This window comes from Urocitellus parryii, chromosome 12 (assembly GCF_045843805.1).
Source record: "Urocitellus parryii isolate mUroPar1 chromosome 12, mUroPar1.hap1, whole genome shotgun sequence".
NCBI classification, from domain to species: Eukaryota; Metazoa; Chordata; class Mammalia; order Rodentia; family Sciuridae; genus Urocitellus; species Urocitellus parryii.
This window is the reverse complement of record NC_135542.1, coordinates 15381241-15400441: the sequence shown is the minus strand read 5'-3', so window position 1 is coordinate 15400441 and position 19201 is coordinate 15381241. Positions and strand designations below refer to the sequence as shown.

The following is a 19201-nucleotide window of genomic DNA, read 5'->3' as shown; positions in this document are numbered from 1 at the left end:
CCTCATAGAAGAACTCCAATGTCCTTTCTAGTAAATTCCATCCCATTCCTCCTGAGACAAACTTGTCTTGATTTTTTTCCACCCTAAATTTTGCCTGCTCTTGAACTTTTATATAAATGAACTTGTACAGTATGAACTCTTGTCTACATGAACCATGTAATGTTATGCTTCCACACTGTTGTATCATAAGTTTATTCCTTATTACCAAATAGTATTCATTGCATCGAATGTTACTTGACTTTGTCCTGACTTCCTGTGTTACTAAAGACTACTTGCATCTTTGTCAATGTACCCCTCCAAAAAGGCACACCTTTCTTTGGTTTCTTTTCTACAGATTATGTGGAAAAGATAAAGTAGATAAAAAAGTAAATTCCACTAGCTTCTTCTCTGTCCTTATTATTTGGCATCCACCTGAGTTATTTGCAAAATTCATACACTCAGTGACCCAAATAGGAAGCTGATTCCTTCTCCCATGGATACCATGCTAGAAATTTATTCCACTTTCTTTTTTTATTTTTAAGAGAGAGAGAGAAAAAAAAAATTTAATATTTATTTTTTAGTTTTCGGTGGACACAACGTCTTTATTTTATTTTTATGTGGTGCTGAGGATTGAACCCAGCGCCCCCAGTGCATGCCAGGTGAGCACATTAGCACTTGAGCCACATCCCCAGCCCCGTCCACTTTCTTTTCAGGTCTGTTTTGTGGATACAAGAAAGAATGAGCTAATACTTATATTAAAACGTCCTTTCCAGATATTCAAGGTATCAAGTGGTTCCTGAATCAATTTGTCCCCAAGTTGAATAATTTTTTAATCATCTTTTATTTTTGCTTTACTAACTGCTTTTATAGTTTACTTTTGAACAATTTCCTGGTTCTCTTAATGTCCCACTAAATTTAAAATTAAGTGCAGAACCATAGTAAGTTACCGGTAAGTAAGTCAATACTCCATCAAGTTATATTTTTCATTTCTACCAGGAGACAATTTTGCTTTTGCTGTACCACTGTGATTCCAATACAAAGTCACTTAAATATTTATGTGCCAAATTCTTTGGTACATTTTCAATTTTATTTTTTTAAATTCTTTTTAGGTACCAGGGATTGAACTCAGGGGCACATGACCCCAGCCCTATTTTGTATTTTATTTAGAGACAGTCTCACTGAGTTGTACAGCACCTCATTTTTGCTGAGGCTGGCTTTGAATTCACCATCCTCCTGCCTCAGCCTCCAGAGCTGCTGGGATTACAGGCCTGCATCACCGTGCCTGGCTTATTTTTAACTGATATAAAATAATTTTATTTAGAGTAAAAATCTTGGCAATAGATCCTTTTTACAAAATAAAATTAGCAAACTGATAAAGAATTTTAAAAAAATGAACCTATTAATTGCTATTTACTTTTTTTTTCTCGCAAGGTAATAGACCTGGGATGAAATGGCACACACCTATAATCCCAGCTACTATGGAGGCTAAGGCAGGAGGATCACAAGTTCAAGGCCAGCCTCAACAATTTAGCCAGACTCTGTCTCACAATAAAAAATAAAAAGGGCTAGGGATGTGGCTCAGTGGTGGAGCACTTACATGCCTAGCATGGACAAGGCCCCACACTTATCCCCAGTACCACAAAAACAAATAAATAATAAAAGAGCTGGGATGTGGCTCACTGATAGGGCACACCTGGGTTCAATCTCAGTACTGGGGGAATAAAAAAAGGCATAGACATTCGGTGTACTTAAAAATGAGAAAAAACACTACTCCCAGCATTCCACCACAGAGATACCATTTCAGCATGTTTTCTTTTATATCTTTTTCATGTACTATATATAGAAAAACGTCATTAAGATACCTTTTATTCCGTTTTGTTTTTGTTAAATTGCCATTTGATCACAAATATTTTCCCTAACACATTAAGATTTAACAAAAGTTTAGTGATAGTATTATTATATCCCATCAAAAGTTATTCATTGCCCTATTACTTCTCATTAAAGTGTACCATTTTTTCTATTAAGCAACAATGAGACCAGTATTTTTACTATCTTTCAATCTCTGTCCCAACGTTTCATTATTACATAGGGCAGGTTTCTGGAACTCCACTACCCAGCCTGGGCTCATGCACATGGGCTACACCTTGTCACAGTGCTTTCCAGAAAGCTGAACCTGACACCCTGGAGCAGCCAGTCTAGGTGCCAGGCCGGCCACGCCTTCCCCAAGACTGAGAGTGGCCATTTTCACAGTCTTTGGGAGAGTTCATCTCCTTTGCCACTGGTTTATCTTTGAAGCTAATTTTCATGCTGATATCACTTGTGTGTCCTCTAGTTAACGTCCCTGCTCGCCCTCCAGGTCCTGCAGTCCTGACACAGTAGGACTCTTCCTGAGGCTTGGGCCCCAAGAGCGGTGGCTCCAGGGACAGGGACCCCGGAGAGCGCGGGGCGGGCGCGGGTAGGGCAGCTCCAGCGCAGCCCTGGGCTGCAGACCCGGCGGCTGGGGGCCGTCAGGGCGGGGGACGCGGTGGGTCGTGCACGGTCGGGAGTTCCGTGGCTGGCCCGGCCCGGCGCAGCGCGGGCTGGAGCGGGGTTTGGCGCGGGCTGGAGCGGGGTTTGGCGCGGGCTGGAGCGGGGTTTAGCGAGGGCTGGAGCGGGGTTTGGCGCGGGGAGGTCGCGGGTGCGGAGCGTTTGGGTCGGACGCCGGCTCCCAGGGAGTGGGGTCGCTGGGAGGAAAGCGCCGCGGCGCCCCGCGCCCCCTCGCCCACCCCGGGGTGCGCCCGGCCCCACCGTACCTGCTGCTTCAGCTCCTGACTGAGACGCCGCTCCGCCTGCAGCGGATCCCGCGGCCCGCGCAGCAGCATCTCCTCTGCCACGCCTCCGCGGGCGGGAGGGCGAGGAAGCCGGGCGCGCGCGCACATCGCGAGGCGGCCACTCAGGCCAGGTCCAGCTTCTTCTGCGTCGTCGCCAGCTTGTCCTGCAGCCTCCGCTTCCTCCAGTCCAGGTAGCGCCTCCTTAGCCGGTTCGCCTGCCAGCCGACGAGCACTCCGGAGGCGAAAGCCACCAGCACCGACACCTGCAGCGTCCTCTCAGACACTTCCGCCTTCGCGGCCTCCCGGCGTGCCCCGGGGCCTACGGCGCTGCGCGAGGGTCAAGCAACGCCGCACGTTCACGCGGGCACCGGGCGAAGAGCCGGTGGAGCAGCTGCTGGCGCGGGGTGTCCTGCTACGTGTGTCAGCAACGGACACAGGATCTCTATGCTGCCCAGGCTAGTCTCAAACCCCTGGGCTCTAGTGATCCTTCTGCCTCAGCTTCTCCCCCAGTAGTGACAGGTGTGCAGCAGCACCTCGCTGAGGACTCAACAGCAAGGTAGGCCTCCTGGGGAAGCAGTACCTGAGTGAGGCACACCAGAGGGAGGAGGGTTCAGCTGGCAGAAGTAGCCAGGGCAAAGGCCCTGGGGCTGGATCACACCTGAGGGATGAGAGCAGGAGAGCAGCGGGCTGCTCCTGGGCCTTGTGGGTGCCAGGAGCCTGGGACCTAGGTACGTTTCAACATGCCCATGGGGCCTTCTAGGGGCAGACTTGGAGGCCCAAGGTGCAGCCCTGGACAGGTCGGGTGACTGGGCTGGTCCAGGTAAGCAAGGACAGGGGTGTAGACACTGAGAAGTGAGTGGACCCTGTGTCTGTAAAGGCTGACCCAGGGGCGCACGAGCTGGGGGAGGGGCTGGGCAGCCGGGGTCTGGGCGGCAGGGCTGCCCAGCCAGCGCTCCTAGGTCTGCCGGGCCTGGCACCCGCGGTGGAGCCCAGGAGAGCAGAATGACCACCACCCCATTTTCCTCTAGCGCTCCCTGGGCTCCACCGAGATGCACCCACACACCCTTAACAGTCTTGCAGCTCTTGGAGAGCCCGTCTGCACCCCTCTGAGCCCTCCACAGTGTCCCATCAGATGTTTCCTTGCACTATTAGCTGACATTGGTGTCTTGCCAAGTGTAAGCTCAGCTCCTCTTTATTTTTGCTCAGCAATAGAATTTGAACCACGTGTGCAACTTAAAATCCTCTGGAAACTCGTTTCTTTCAAAAATAAGTACAAGCAGATAAAATTGTTTTTAATAATATATCTTATCATTTCAACATCAGTTTGGAAATTATTTAAGAGATTTCTGGTTTTTGTATTGTCTTTGAAACTTGGTGTATATCTTTACAATTAACATCAATCATACTGTTTAAACACTGAGTTTTCAGTGGAGATATTTGATCTGTATCTAGTTTTGTAAAATTTACAGTTGAAAAAGAAGTCTCATTTACTTACACAAAAATTTTTTTCCCTGAAACTGAGTTTACTATGGGTTTTCAAATTAAATTGATCATTAGATTTCTTTAAATTGAAAATGAAGTTCTTAGGGCTGGGGCTGGGGCTGGGGTTGGGGCCCAGTGGAAGTGCTCTTGCCCAGCATGTGGGAGGCACAGGGTTTGATTCTAAGCACTGCATAAAAAATAAATAAAATAAAGGTCTGTCAACAACTAAAAAAAAAAAAATTAAAAAGAAAATGAAGTTCTTTTGTCATACTAGCCATGCTATGCCAGAGCTAACAGGAGACAGAATTGTTGAGATGAGGGGCACACACCCTTCTAATGATACAGGTCACTGTGATCCCGCCTGTGTCCCACTTCCTGGTGTTCAGGCACTTAAGTGTGCAGATCCAGAGACTTGCTTCTAACTAATAGAATAAAGCAAAGGTGATACGGTGTCACCTGTGATTGCTTTATGTTACATTGAAGACTTTCCTTACAGCTTGATGAAGAGGGTGGAAGTGTTGAAGGAGTTGACATCAAAGAACTGTGAGTGACCCCTGGGAATGGCGGGGTGCTCCAAGCTAACAGCTAGATCCCTTATCCTACAACCACAAATAAACCAACTGTCTGCAACCTGAATGAGCTTGGAAGCACATTTTCCTCACTGGGGCCTCCAGATGAAAACACAGCCTGGCACCTTAGTTGCAGCCTTGTGAAACTTTTAACAGAAGACCTAGCTAAAGACTCCTGGCCCATGGAAAGTGTGAGAGAATAAGGGTGTATTGTTTTAAGTTGCAAAGTTTGCAGCAATGTGTTACACAGTGTGGGAAAAACACTTTCCCACTCTGGTTTTCAGTACCAACTACCTCTTATGCAGACGCTCAGTACTTCAGACATCAGATGTGGGAGAAGCCCCACACACCAACCAGTTCTGCAGTGAACACCAGCAGTTGAATGCCCTCCAATTCTATCTGGAAATAGTGTCAGATACTACAAGTTGAGAGGTCAGAATCACAAGACTCTGACCACACCCCGCCCCCTTCAAATTGCCAGTTTCAAGTGGTAGGTTGTCACTTATACTTCCGACAGGTATAAATCAGGAGTTCCCACAACCCTGTCCTCGGGTTTGATTTGTTTGCTCACAAAACTCAAGGAAACATTTTACTCATGTTTCGCATTAGTGTCATCTCATCTCTTAGCTCACCCTGTTGTGTTTTCAGGACAGAGCCGACCTCCACTACCGCCCTGGGTCCAAGCAGTCCTGGCCTCTTACCTGAGGGGCTGCAACAGCCCCCACCGGCTTTCAGAGCTTCTCTTCCTGTCCACCATGTTCTATTCCCCACACAGCAACCAGAGCAGGTGGGCCTGCAGGGAAGAAGTTGGATCATGTCACTGCTCTACTCAAACCCTGGAGTGTAAAAGCCTCTGTGGTGGCCCCGAGGGCTCTGTGTGACCAGCTTCCCTAGCCTTATCTCTCAAGAGCCTGCTCACTGTGACCTGAACTGGTGGAGAATGTTCACAGGGTGGGACCCTGCCCTTCTTCTTCTAGATACTCCCTGGCTCCTTTCCCCATCTCCTATAAGTTGTTTTTTTTTTTTTAATCAACTTTCACCTCTTTATGAAGCTATCAGACTAGGTAAAAATCTCAAACTCAAAACTAACTAACTAACTAAATAAGTCACTCACAAACTCAGCCATTCCCACTCTTGGTGTTCCTGATCCCCATGATCCTTTTCTGTCTCCCTCTAGTACTGGCTCCCTTCCACATACAGCATGATTTACTTATTCCATTTACAGTGCAGTGCCTCCGGCCCTCCCCCCACCTAGAATATAAGCCACTTGAGAGCAAGGATTTTCGTCTCCATTGTGCACCATGAATCCTAAGTGCTTAGAACAGGGACTGGCAGATAACTGACACACAGTGAATATTTGATGTTGATGACAGTAGGGAGTGGCCAGCTGTATCTTCTGGGTGAATGGCTAAATTAAATCAGACTCTCCTCTCAGGTTCCCCCCCCCCCCACACTGTCCTCCTCTTCCTTCCCTCTTCCTCTTCCTCTTCTTCCTCTCTGCAGTGCTGGGCATGGAACCCAGGACCTCCCACTGACTAGGCACACATTCTGCCACTGAGCTATGTACCTCCAGCTCAGAACTGAATTTTAAAAGATAAGTAGGTTAATCAGAAGAAAACATGAAATTTCTCCTTAATTAAGTTTTCTTACTTATAAAACAAAAAGTTTGGTATGATGTGTTAATTTTAAGTCATTTTGGAGTCTTTTTCTGAGACTGTGTACCTGGGCCACTGGTGTTGTTGCAAATTTGAACCTCATTTGGAATTCTGGCCTCATCCCTAAGATGCCTTGGATTAAAAATAGGCAGATCCTGGACACGGGAGCCTTAGACCTGCAGAGTCAGCCAGACTATGCAATGCCCTTATTTTAACATGAGGAAACTGGGGTCATATTCAGAGAGCTGCCAGGAAGAGACAAAGATCTACAATCTTAAAATCCCTCTTAAGAAGCCAACATGTCCCCAGCTTGAATCTTTGTATTTTTTTCACCTTGGAAAATTGTTTCAGTAGGACATTTTAGTGGATTTGATAATGGAAAACTGGTTTTGAGGTGAATATTAAATTTGGATTAATAATAGGCTGAATAGTCAAATGTCATGAGTTAATTGATTACAGAGTGTCTTTTGAAGGATACATTAATTGCTGCTGTTGAGTTTGCTGTTTGAAGCACTTACCAAGGGAAAAGACATTATCATGTACCATACTGAACCTTTGCTGCTTATGTAAATTCATTTAAAGTACATAAATGACGTTACCTTCCTCTGCAACTCCCAGGCCCTGAGCAGTAAAGTGGTCACTTTATACTTGAATGTGCCCATAAAAGATGAGTCTGTGATCTGATTAAAACAGAGCATTCACCTTCTATTAATCCAGTCACTGTCGCTAATAACACAGTACCAGAGTGGAGGAGTATAAAGAGGAGAGGTTTGTTTCCTAGGTCTACATCAGGGGCAAGGGCAGCAGCTGAGGATGGTCTTCTTGCTGGCAGAGTCCCGAGCCAGGGCAGAGCTTCACATGGCAAGAACCACAAGTGTAAGGATGGGTATCCTCCGAAATCTCCACTCCCCTCCCTTTATAAAGTCACCTGTATCCAGTCATGGGGACTTCACTGGGGGGAATTTATTTAATCCTAATCACCTCCCAAATATTTCATTTCTAAACACCATAGGTTTTTTTCATCTTTTTTATTTGCATTTTTGAATATATTTTTAATTTATTGGTTCTTTTTAGTCATACATGACAGCAGAATCCATTTTGATATAATTATACAAGCATTTATTGAGTACATTTTATTCACAGAAAAACAAACTTTAAGCTACAAATCCCAGATTATACAGCGGGAAGAAATTTTCTTAGTTTACCACACTGATGGAAAGTTTCATACTAAATGAAAAACAGCCCTATAATTATATTCACAACATTTCATGTGATTGTTCATAATACTAATACAATTATATAAGAATCAATATGTTTGAGGTTAAGCATAATAATAATGAAAAATGCAAAATCTAAGAGAAATTACATCAAAGCCTTTGTTATATCAAATAAAAAATGCAAATTTGTTACTAAGCATAGACAAATGGCAAAATATAATTATATAGTAAAATATATATGTCTTCAAGTTAGACAATGCTACAATAATGTTGGAGTGGTCGGACTGTAGTTTGAAGTCTGAAGTTTGCAGCTCTGCACATGGATTTTTGGCATTCACCATAGTGTTTGATTGACCTGGTAAAGGCTCTCTTTTCCATTCCCGTCAGAGGAGAAGTCAAAAGCAATTTGCATTTCTATTGCAGGGACAGCCTTATATTTTCACTGTCTTGCTTCAGGGTTCTGTCCATTTGTTCAGAGGAACCTTGACAATCTTGAAATCCTGCAAAATAGCATGCTGGTCCATTCATGGCAATGGGCTAGTAACAGAAAATATTAGGAACTGTGGGTGCCTTTGTAGGACAGGTACAAATCGGAAGGTCATAGAGACAGCTAAGTTCAGGGTCAAGCTGCATGGTGAGTTCCAGGTGTCCACTGGTCTGGGCAGGTCAGGATACCCCTTTTAAAGTGAACAGGAAGTAGCTGCACTTGGCAATACATCTAGTGGCTGGTCTCTTTGGGTCTGGGGGTTGGGGTGCTGCTCCAGCCTGGCAGCTCATGAGACTGACTGGCGAGCTGCTCTGCCCCTGGTTGTTATCATGGAGCCAGCTCTGGCACTGGGAGTATCTGTGGCAGTGACGAGGATGAGATGAGGAGCTTCTGCTGAGCCCCACGTAGAGCACTGCAAGGGAGACCTCCCTTCTTCCTCTGTGGCAAATGCTCTTAGTACAGCACTTCCTGTGTTGCTGGTCAGCCCAAGTAGAAGCTACACTCCTGCCTGTGGGATCTCAAGGACTCTGGAGCCTGAGTGGACTGTTGTGAAAGGAATATTACTGATGGCTGATAACTGGGTATATACAGCAGTGCCTCATTTTTAAGAGAGAATAATAAGTGGGAGACTGGGCCTGGGCCTGTTCAAGGGCCCAGGGAGACTGTGTAAGCAACCAGCTCAAAATTCCCTTGGCCTCTCCTCCAGCTCCCTGCCTCTCTCTCAGCCTGCACTTGCATGCTCAGGAGGACCGGGAGAATTTTCTGGAAACATCCCATTCCTGGTTCATGAGTGGACCTGTTTTGGATGACCACCAGGGGACACCTGACACAGAGAAGGTGCTCAACAAGCCAGCTAGCAAGATGGCCCCTCCTGTGGGTGCCAGACGTCCATTCCATTGCCTCCCTGGCCCTTGCTCAAAATAGGTTCATGTGCAAGGTGGTCGTTTAGCCAGGGATAGAAGGTAATAATAGCCCAAAGGTTTATTTGGGCTCATGGTTCTTGGGGATCCATCCCTAGACCTTATGACTCCCCCACTACTTTGGGGCTTTGGAGTGCACAATGGAACAAACTGCTGACATCATGAGCTAGGAAGCAAAGAAAAAGAGAGGATGGGCATGAGGTCCCAGAATGTACCTTGGGGTGCTCCCTCAGTGACCTAGGCCCTACTTCCTAAAGGCCCGTAGGACCTCCCCATAGCATCACCCTGCAGACCCAGCTTCCAACTCATGGACCTGTGGGATACACTCTTCCAAACCAAAGCAGTGTTGGAACTTAAGAGAGACTCTCTCTCTACCAGGTACCAAAGCACTGCAAGTGGAAAATCCCTGCCTATTCTGGGCTCCTCGTGCTGCCAAACAACATGTACAGGGAGGGGTGCTATGTTGCCTATGCTAGTAGTCCCAATGGCCAAGGGAAGATCTGCTCTACAGTGGGGCAGGGAGAGCCAGGTCTGGAGTCTTGGAGGTGCATTGGACATCTCATTATATTTCTATGTCCCACTGTACAAGTTTATGGAAAAAAACTATAGCAACCCAAGTAAGACGGGACTGCCAGTGGAGTTCCCGCAGGAGAGGAAGGTGGGATTACTCTGCCAGCTAAAGATCCCTGTTTAGCAAAGGCTGAGGGGATCATGGAGCAGGTGAAGGGATGTCATTACCCGTAGGTCCTGAGACCAGCTACAGAAGCAGGGTTTCTGCAGTCATGCTGCTGTTACTTCATTGTAGCCTGCAGTCCCACTACTTTATATAGAGGATGTCGCTGGTGGCTCCCTTTCTGTTTCAGGTGGGAGTGTGACTGTAACAAACTACCATAGGTAGGGTAGCTTATAAACAATGGAAATTTATAAGGACACCAATTGCATTCCTGAAAGCCCCACCCTCATATCGCTGAGGCTTCACCTCTTAAGACCATCATATGGGGGGTTAGGGATCCACACATGAATCTGGGGGACACAAGCATTCAGACCATACCAATGACCAAGCTGACATTAGCTTCCAGTGATATGGTAGCTCTTTCCCACCCATATTAAAGAGTGAATATTGAGGGGCGAAGATGCAGACTGGGTGGGATTAGACTCTCTACATCTTTCGTCCTTCCCTCTGCCCCAGGAGGCTGACCTCTGTGGATTCTGTTCCACTGGCAATCTTGCCTTCTGGCTGGCATCTGGGTTCTCCCATTGAAGAGACCCACTCAGAAATGGGAAGGAAAGCGAGGGTGGGGTCTTATTCCCTGACTGCCCTTCTAGGGTGTCATCTCCAGCTGGTCTTGTCCCTCTCCTCTCAGGGATGGCTTCATAGGTGTAGGACTGGCACATCTACACAGGGTCCCACATTCAGAATGGCCCTGGCTCTGCAGTGGCCATCTTGAAATTCTTAATAATTTGTTTTGAATTTGCATTTTAAAGGGAAGTTCAATTCGGGATAGTGGAGCTTGTTCCAGGACCTGGAGCCTTGCCTCAGGAGAGGCCCATCTCCCAAGGTGGGCTCTCAGCCACCTGCTTTCCCACTGAGTGCCCTGGCCTCACCTAGCCTTCCCTTCTCCCCTGGTGCAGCAACTGCTGCCATGCTACCCCCCAGGTAAGGTGTGGGTGCATGGGGGGTTAGGGTAGGGTGCCCACACCTGGGGCATGGCTGTGGCCATCCTCCACCATCCCACAAGTCGGCAGCACCCTGGCCATTTCCATAGGCACCTCTTGAAGGGTTGCGCCTTTTCCCCAGCTCATGCGGGTGCCTGGTGCATCCTGGGGTGAAGGTTTTAATTCCTGGGGGGTTGCTTTTCCTGCCATGTTGGCTGGGGTGGCAGCTCTTGGGAATGGAGGATGCCTGGCTCCACTTGCTCGCCTCCTGCTGGGGCGTGACACATCCACCCAGTCCTGTGGCTGGAGGCAGCAGAACCCTGCAGTGGGGAGGAAGGGTCTGCTAAGATCCAGAGCAGATGCCTGCCAGGGTCTGTAACCTCTTTGGAGGGAGTGCGACTCTAAATAGTCAATGAAAAGTGAGGGAAACAGAAGTGCACATTGAACAGGGCTGCAGCCTGACCAGTGGATGAAAATGTGATCATAGCCCATAGGAACCTACCCCGAGGGACGGCAGTCAACATGGCTAATTCAGTGGTCGGGGACTTTAGGACAAGAATAGCAAGCATCAACAGTACTCCGACTTTTTGAGAATCAAAACTCTTCTTCAAATCTACATTCTGGGGAGAATAATGGTATCTAGTGCAGTTACATCACAGTGGGGCGATCGTGGTTTACAACAGCGTATCACAAATTTATAAGGAACTAGAAGAGAGGAGATTAGAGCTTCCTGACACTAAGAAATGGTGAATGTTTAAGAGGAGGGCGATGCTAATCACGTTGTACGTGGTGTGTGTATGATCACCACTCCACACACTTGCATGTAATAATAAAATCCATGCCTAGAGGAAGTTTTCAAGCCTTTTTTGTTTTACTACTGGGGATTGAACTCAGGGGCACTCGACCCTTGAGCCACATTCCCAGCCCTATTTTGTATTTTATTTAGAGACAGGGTCTCTCAGAATTGCTTAGCACCCTACTGTAGCTGAGGCTGGCTTTGAACTCGCGATCCTCCTGCCTTAGCCTCCCAAGCTGCTGAGGTTACAGGTCTGTGCCACGGCACCTGGCTTCCCTCTTCTTTTTCTTCTGTTTCCCTCCTTCCCATGTTTCCTTCCTTCTCTCACTCCATCTCCTTCCCTCCCTCCCTCACTTTCTTTTTTTCTTTCTCTATTCTTCACAGTGATTGTTTAGGTGTAGAGACCTTGTCAAGTTCAGTTTCGGCCTGGGTACATCATAGGTGCTACGGGGAGGCAGAGGCACGTGATTGTTTCTTCCCAATGATGTCAGGAGTCCCGGTGGCCCTGGCCCTCACCCCTGAGCTCAGCAGGAACTTCACGTGGTCATGCTCTAATGCTTCATTTCTTCTTCACTTCTCTCCTGGAATTCGGCAGTAAGGAGAATCTTCCTGCCGTCCACCCAGTGGTATCCTGAATACAGTTTGATTAAATGAGATTAAAGTTGGGGTAGATGTTGGGTCTTCTCCTCATTTACCAATTCTCAAATAATGAATTGGTTTCCAGGCCCCCTCTGGCTGAACTCTTTATGTCATTAGGAACTCACAGAGTTCAGCTTACTTCATGTTTCAGCCTGTGGCTATGATTGCCCTTGTTGGTGCACCAACGATGTCATCTCTGGCCAGTGAAGCTGGTCCCTGAATCCTTCCATACATGACCAGACCTCTCAGGTCAGTCCCCTTGCTCTCTGGCATGAAAAGAAGTCCCAGGCTCATTTGTGTACAGTGGGTCCCTGACTTAATGATGGTGTGAATTAACAATTTTTTTCTCCGCTTAACCACTGAGAAATACACCCAGCCCTTTTTTTAAAAAAAAATGTTTAATTTTGAGACAGGGTCTCATTAAGTTGCTTAGGGCCTCATTAAGTTGCTGAGTCTGGCTGGCCTTGACTTTGCAATCCTCCTGCCTCGGCCTCCGTAGCTGCTGGAATTACAGGCATGTCACCACTCCAGGCTAACAATCTTTTGACCGTGGGATGATATGAGTGTATACCCACACAGCCACTCTGCTTTTCATCTTCTGTACAGTATTCAAAAAATTATGTGACATACTTGACACTTCATTATAAAACAGACTTCACATTAGATTATTTTTCCCAGCTGTAGACTAATGTAAGTCCTCTGAACATGCCTAAGGTAGGCAAGGCTAGGCTATGATATTCCATAGGTGAGGTTATTAAATGCACTTTTGACTTAAAAATGTGTGAGTGTGTGTGTGCGCGTGTGTGCATGCTGTGGAACAAACCCAGGGCCTCATGTATGGGGGGTGAGAGCTGTATCACTGAGTCATACCCCAGCCCCACATTTTCCACTTATGATGGATTTATTAGGCTGTGACCCCATTGCAAGTCAAGGAGTAGAGTATTTCCGTCTCTGGAATAAGCCATTTCTCCTTTTAGTAATGCGGACTATTTAAAAACTGCATCTGCACATGGGAGATGCCTCATTCTCTTATTCCCCAAGATGACCTTATTTTTTTCCCCCCGAGATGACCTTTAAAAAGGTTTCTAGTATCACCTTCCTTCGTGTCTTTATTATGACTGACTGTTTACATATTCAAGCCCCTCCAGGTAAATGGAAATATGACATGTACAGGTCTTTTCCAACTTTCTCTTTTCTTTTTTTAAATTTTTTTCTTTTTTTCTTATTAGTTGTTCAAAACATTACAAAGCTCTTGACATATCATATTTCATTCATTTGATTTAAGCAGATTATGAACTCCTATTTTCACCCCGTATACATATTGCAGATTCACATGGGTTACACATCCACGTTTTTACATACTGCCATACTAGTGTCTGTTGTATTCTGCTGCCCTTCCTCTCCTCTACTATCCCCCCTCCCCTCCCCTCCCCTTCCCTCCCATCTTCTCTCTCCACCCCATCTACTGTAATTCGCTTCTCTCTCTTGTTTTTTTCCCTTTCCCCTCACTTCCTCTTATATATAATTTTGTATAACAATGAGGGTCTCCTTTCTTTACCATGCAATTTCCCTTCTCTCTCTCTTTCCCTCCCCCCTCTCATCCCTGTTTAATGGTGATCTTCTTCTCATGCTCTTCCTCCCTATTCTGTTCTTAGTTGCTCTCCTTATATCGAAGATGACATTTGGCATTTGTTTTTTAGGGATTGGCTAGCTTCACCTAGCATAATCTGCTCTAGTGCCATCCATTTCCCTGCAAATTCCATGATTTTGTCATTTTTTAGTGCAGAGTAATACTCCATTGTGTACAAATGCCACATTTTTTAATCCATTCATCTATTGAAGGGCATCTGGGTTGGTTCCACATTCTAGCTATTGTGATTTGTGCTGCTATGAACATCGTCTTTCTCTTTTCACTAAATAGTTCCTTTCAGCAGTTTGGCTAAGTGTCCCAGCAACCTGTATATTCAAGGTTTGGTCCTCAGGGTAGCACTATTGGGATGTGGTAGAGGATTTCAGAGGGAGAATTAATAGAGGTCTTTGGGTCTCTGGGGGCACACACTTGGAGGGGATTTGGGAACCGTGGCCCCTCATCTTCTCTTTTGCTTCTTGGACACGAGGTGAGCAGTTTTTCTCTGCCACGTGCCCCCCATCATTGCCACCCAGCAATCCCACTAAGAAGCCTAAATATACTGGGCCTTCCCAAACATGAACTAGATCCTCCAAAACTGAGCCCCAAATAACCATTTTCTCTTTATAAGTTAATTATCTCATGTATTTTGTTATAGGGATGGACAGCTGAGTAACATACTGGCCATCGCCTCATGGTCTATAGGTATATCCCCCATTTTTTTTTCTAGCTGGCTTATTCTACTAGTCCCCTCTTAGTGAATATTTAGATTGTTTTATCCTTTTGAGAATAAATAGTAAAAGAAGAGAATTTGCAAAAAGAAAACAAATATAGGTACAAGTATGTAGTGAAGAACTAACCCTGGCCAAAGAGAGATCTAGCCTCTGCCCTCAGTCACCGGGAGATCCTCTGGACTGGGAACATCCTGCTGGGCAGAAACATGGAGTTTGCCTGGGGGCTCTGGGCTATGGAGTATTAGTTCCAACCTCTAGAGGAACCAAACCAAAGGTATTAGCCCAGAGAGAGGCGGCAGTCTACGGGTTAGCCATGCAGGCTGTGACCAAGTCCCAAGAAAATCTCTGCGCACTGAATCATTGGGTAAACTTCCTTGATGCAGTGTCTTGTTGAGTTGCTTAGGACTTTGCTAAACTGCTAAGGCTGGCCTTGACCCATGATCCTCCTGCCTCAGGCTCCCAAGCCACTGGGATTACAGGCGTGCACCACTGCACCCAGCCAGGAACACATGCTTTTAAAGTCTACTTTCATAGGCACAAGAGAGGAAGAGAGAAGGACATCTCTCCCCTTCAACCCGCTGCTTCTTTTTAGTCAGTTTGAGCAAACTTCAGTCATGTACTTGCCTTATGGAAAGTTCCCTGTGAAGACTAACCAAGATCAAGGAGGAACCTCCTGTGGACAGAGGTGCCGGGTTTCTGTTCTCGTGACTAAAAGGCTCAGGGGTCACTCTAGTTAAACTGGGCTAACTGGGCTGCACGAAATAACCACACAAGAGACACAAATACCTGTTTCTTTGGGGTTGCTGTGACAGCTCCTCTGACCTTAAGGGTCCGCAGAAAGAGAGAGAGAGAGAGAGAGAGAACGCTGACCCCTTTTATTGAGGAGAAGCTATTCAAGTGAGTCAAGGGGTCAGGTTTCAGGGGGCTGAGTATCTTCATGATGTCCACTGTCAGCAGGTTGACTGACACCTGGGTAGGCCATACCCAAGGGCACAGTAAGAGGAGGGGACACACACAAGGCACTTCCATGGAAGATTCTATCCTAAACAGGGCAAGGGGTTATATTACAAAGGAACAGGTGAGCATAGCTTCACCCATGGGGCTGAAGCAAGACACACCCATTTCTGTGACTAAGTGCCTCAGCACCCAGCTGGGGAGTGTAACTCAGTCACCTGTAAGGTTGGCCTCCCACACAGAGGGGCGAAAGTCTGACTTGAGCCTGGAATGCAGGGTAGAAGGCCTTCCACAGTGGGTGCAGGTAGGATATTTGTTTTACAGAAGCATGTGTGCCTGCTTGTGTACATGCAGATAAGGAGCTGTAGGGAAGGCTGTCCATCAAAATGTGCTCACAGTGGCTCGATCTTTGATTAGTTGTTCTAACTCTTCACACTGAACACATTTACAAAAAAAAAAAAAAGCCATTTTAAAAGACACTACCATAAAGCAACCATTCTATAAGTTGTCACTTAAGATAGAAATGGAATATTTGGCCTTTCTCAAGAGCAGGCAGGCAGTTTTATATAATCCATTCAATCAACAGTTGCGAAGGTGAGTCTTGGATATATCCTGTAGACAGCTCCATGGCCAGCAGCCAGTGTGAATTTTCTTTACCATTCTAGGTCAGGTGCTGGGAATTCAAAGATAGAGCCTGCCTGTCTTCTTCCTCTGACAGATGCTGTGGCCTGAGGGGTGGGGGGGACTACATTTGCAAAGTGCCACATGGCTGTCTTCATGAAGAGTCAGGACAGAGAGGACATGATCCGCTGGCCTTGAGAAGTTGAGGAAGGGCTCAGAGGGGATGTGAGGTGGGGCCTGGGTGGGAACAATCAAAGGTGGGGCTGTAGATGTGGGATTTGGCCGCCCCCGGGGAGCTGAGTCCACACAGTTGGCTCTGCGGGCCAGCCTTGTGACTGGAGCATGATGTGAGCTCTGAGGCGCAGGCCAGCGTTCTGCCAGGTTTCCACCTTAACACACTGAGGAGACTGAAGTACTTTCTCACACAGCCTGTATTGCCAGAGGTCCGTGAGGCGAGGCCGCATCCTGTGAGTGGGGTCTCACAGGCGCCCATAAATGCACGGGCTGAGCCTTGCTCCTTCCTGGAGGCTCTGGGGCTGCCCCTGCAGGAGGAGGTAACAGCTTTCCAACCTGCCCAGGGTCCTTGGTGGGCTTGGAAAGGTTCACCTCCCCTCCGTCCTCTGCTGACATTAAGAGCCCTTGGGATTCCATGGGGCCAACCCACGTCATCTAGGGTGACCTCCCTATTTTTAAAGTCCCTTGATTAGGAACCTGAATTACATCTGTAAACTTCTCATTTGTCTGAAAAGAAATAGATTATGCACTTCCAGGGATAAGGGATAGAATCCTTGGGGCTGTAATTCTGCCCATCTTTCTCTCTCTGACCTTGACTTGCCAGCCATCAGGATCTAGCAGATTCCTGCTGAACCATCCAGAAGGACAGTAGGTGCCTAAAGGTGACAGAGCCAGTCACAGCCTCTCCAGGCCTCGCCCTGCAGTTGGAGGTGACCAGGGATTTGGTTGGTACGGGTGTCCAGCAACACTTGCCCTTGCTGGCCCTTGGTGGCATGGAAGGATTTATCATTATTTTAAATTCATAGCCAACATTAAAAGAAAAAAACTCAGGAACAGGATCATGAAAATTCAGATTTCTGCTGGTCTTGGTGGCACATGCCTATAATCCCAGCAGCTCAGGAGGTTGACGCAGGAGAATCGAAAGTTCAAAGCCAGCCTCAGCAAAAGCGAAGCTCTAAGCAACTTAGTGAGACCCTGTCTCTAAATAAAATACAAAACAGGGCTGGGGATGTGGCTCAGTGGCTAAATGCCACTGAGTTCAATCCCTAGTACACTAAATAAATAAATAAATAAATAAATAGATTCACATTTCCATTTTCTCTTGAAAATTTAGCATTTCTGGCAACCCAGAGTTCCAGGTCAGGCTGGTACTGGGAAGCCCCAGTAGAAGAAAGGAGAACTCACATATCTTTCCCTGGGGGCATCCGCCACAGGAGGCCGCATTGAAGTCCGCACCCCATCTCTGGGGGACTCCACCAGGGCAGGAGGGAACCAATATTTACCAGCGCCCAGCATCAGCAGCCTCTGTGCATATATTAGCTCATTTAATTCTCCAAGGAAGCTCTGGAGGAAGGTTCCCTTCCTATTCTGCTGATCCGAAAGCAGGGCACACACAGTGTCGTGCTGGGGCGCACAGTCTGCGCACTGGGCCAAGGGCTGCTGACCAGGCCACCCGTGAGGTCCCCGCAGCCCTGCACATGGTCCACCCCGCCCCGCCCAGGCCAGCGGGTCCTGGAAGGGGCCTCCGGAACTCTCTCCACTGGCCAGAGCAGGTCCTTCGTCCCTGGGTCGATCTGCTATGTCACATGGACTGCCCAGGAGAAAGAAGTTGCACAGTAACAGGAAGGAGGGAAGTAGGCCCAGAAGGCAGAGTAGAGGAGATTGCAAGTGGAGACAGATGTCAGAAATGTGCCTCCTCTTAAGGCAGGGAAAGCCTCAAGAGCACTTCTGTGGGCTGTCCTGGAGCAGGCTTGGTGTTACAGAGCCTGAGCAGATCTTGACAACCACGGGTGTCCGGATGGCCAGAGGCACTGGAGGGAAACCTGTGCTGGTCTCATTAAGGTCTGTGTCTGGATGATGTCTCACGGAGATAACCCCCTGGCCTGGCTCCCAGGGTTGGTGGGAGTGGTTTTCCCCATCCTCCCTCTGGAGGGCCTGCGAATAGTCTCCATCAAGCTTATGAGTGTCAAAGGGCTCCTGTCTCAGGGTCCAGCTATAAGGATGTTAATAGCTTCATTTTTAAAATTTCTTTTCCTGGGTGTCAATCAAATCCAGGCTTTGTACACGCTGAACACACACTCTACACCAAACCCTGCGTCATCTTCTCAAACCAGGAACAGCAGCAACTTTAAAAAGATATTGCTGTAAATACTTTTTTAAAAAGTCAGAATTCTTTGCTGCCCCAGTATGATCTTTCTGAGGTTTAATAGGACTTTATTTTTTTAAACATATATTTTTTTTTCTTTTTCTTTTTTAGGCATAAAAGACAGTAGAGTCTATTTAACATTTATATAAGGTAAAGAATTTTCTTAAAGTTGATGTGCATGCACTGAAAAAAGCTAGAAACAAATCAACTCTTATTGATACAAGATGTTTTTACCTAAAACAGAATTCTAAGAGTATACTGGGAAACTCTTTATTGCTCAATATTAAAGATGCTTGATGGAAAAATAATTGATATTAATAGTTTTTCTATTAATATTTTATTAGATATGTTAAAGAAAAATGTATAATGTGTCAAAAACATATATAGTGCATCTTAGGTTTTGGTAATGTGCCCTGGTGAAGTGTCCTCCTGCCCTGGAATGCGTGAGACTCCAAAAGCGATCCATTCTTACAGCAGTGAATCCATCTCTAAGGATATTGTTCTGCATCAACTTTTAATTCAAGCATTTCTTTTCTGTTTGGATAATTTTTAACAGCTTTATAGAACTATGATTGACCATCTGCATACAGTTGGGAATCTTTTGACCCTATGAATACGTGATGCATTTTTAAGATTAACTTGCCTGACCAGTAAGAGACACCCATTCCAAACAGG

At 46.6% G+C, this 19201-nt stretch overlaps 3 protein-coding genes across 11 annotated transcripts in view; 1 reads left to right on the top strand and 2 right to left on the bottom strand.

Moving 5' to 3' along the window:
* Positions 1-2897, bottom strand: part of LOC144249783 (nephrocystin-1-like) — a 34567-nt gene extending 31670 nt beyond the window's left edge. Inside the window, exon 1 of the mRNA XM_077791963.1 lies at positions 2772-2897. Coding sequence (XP_077648089.1) covers positions 2772-2897 — 126 coding nt within the window. The remainder of the gene's footprint in view (positions 1-2771) is intronic.
* On the bottom strand, positions 2880-3121 carry LOC144249849 (mitoregulin-like; the record flags this gene model as incomplete). Its single annotated transcript, XM_077792047.1, has 1 exon — positions 2880-3121. A coding segment is annotated over one exon (210 nt), but the record flags the coding sequence as incomplete, so codon positions are not given.
* Positions 3122-3152: 31 nt separating this feature from the next.
* The window catches only part of LOC144249795 (uncharacterized), a 38181-nt gene continuing 22132 nt past the window's right edge, over positions 3153-19201 (top strand). For 5 of the 9 annotated variants that reach the window (XR_013342314.1, XR_013342313.1, XM_077791977.1 and 2 more), the window contains exons 1-3: positions 3153-3345; positions 4768-4814; positions 11956-12165. Coding sequence is in view for 4 of the 9 variants with exons in the window: in XM_077791977.1 (XP_077648103.1) it covers positions 12126-12165 (40 nt within the window). In the remaining 5 variants the exon portion in view is untranslated. Of the gene's footprint in view, positions 3346-4767; positions 4815-10672; positions 10777-11955; positions 12166-19201 lie in introns of those variants that run through there. The other 4 variants (XR_013342317.1, XR_013342315.1, XM_077791976.1 and 1 more) reach the window with 3 other exon arrangements.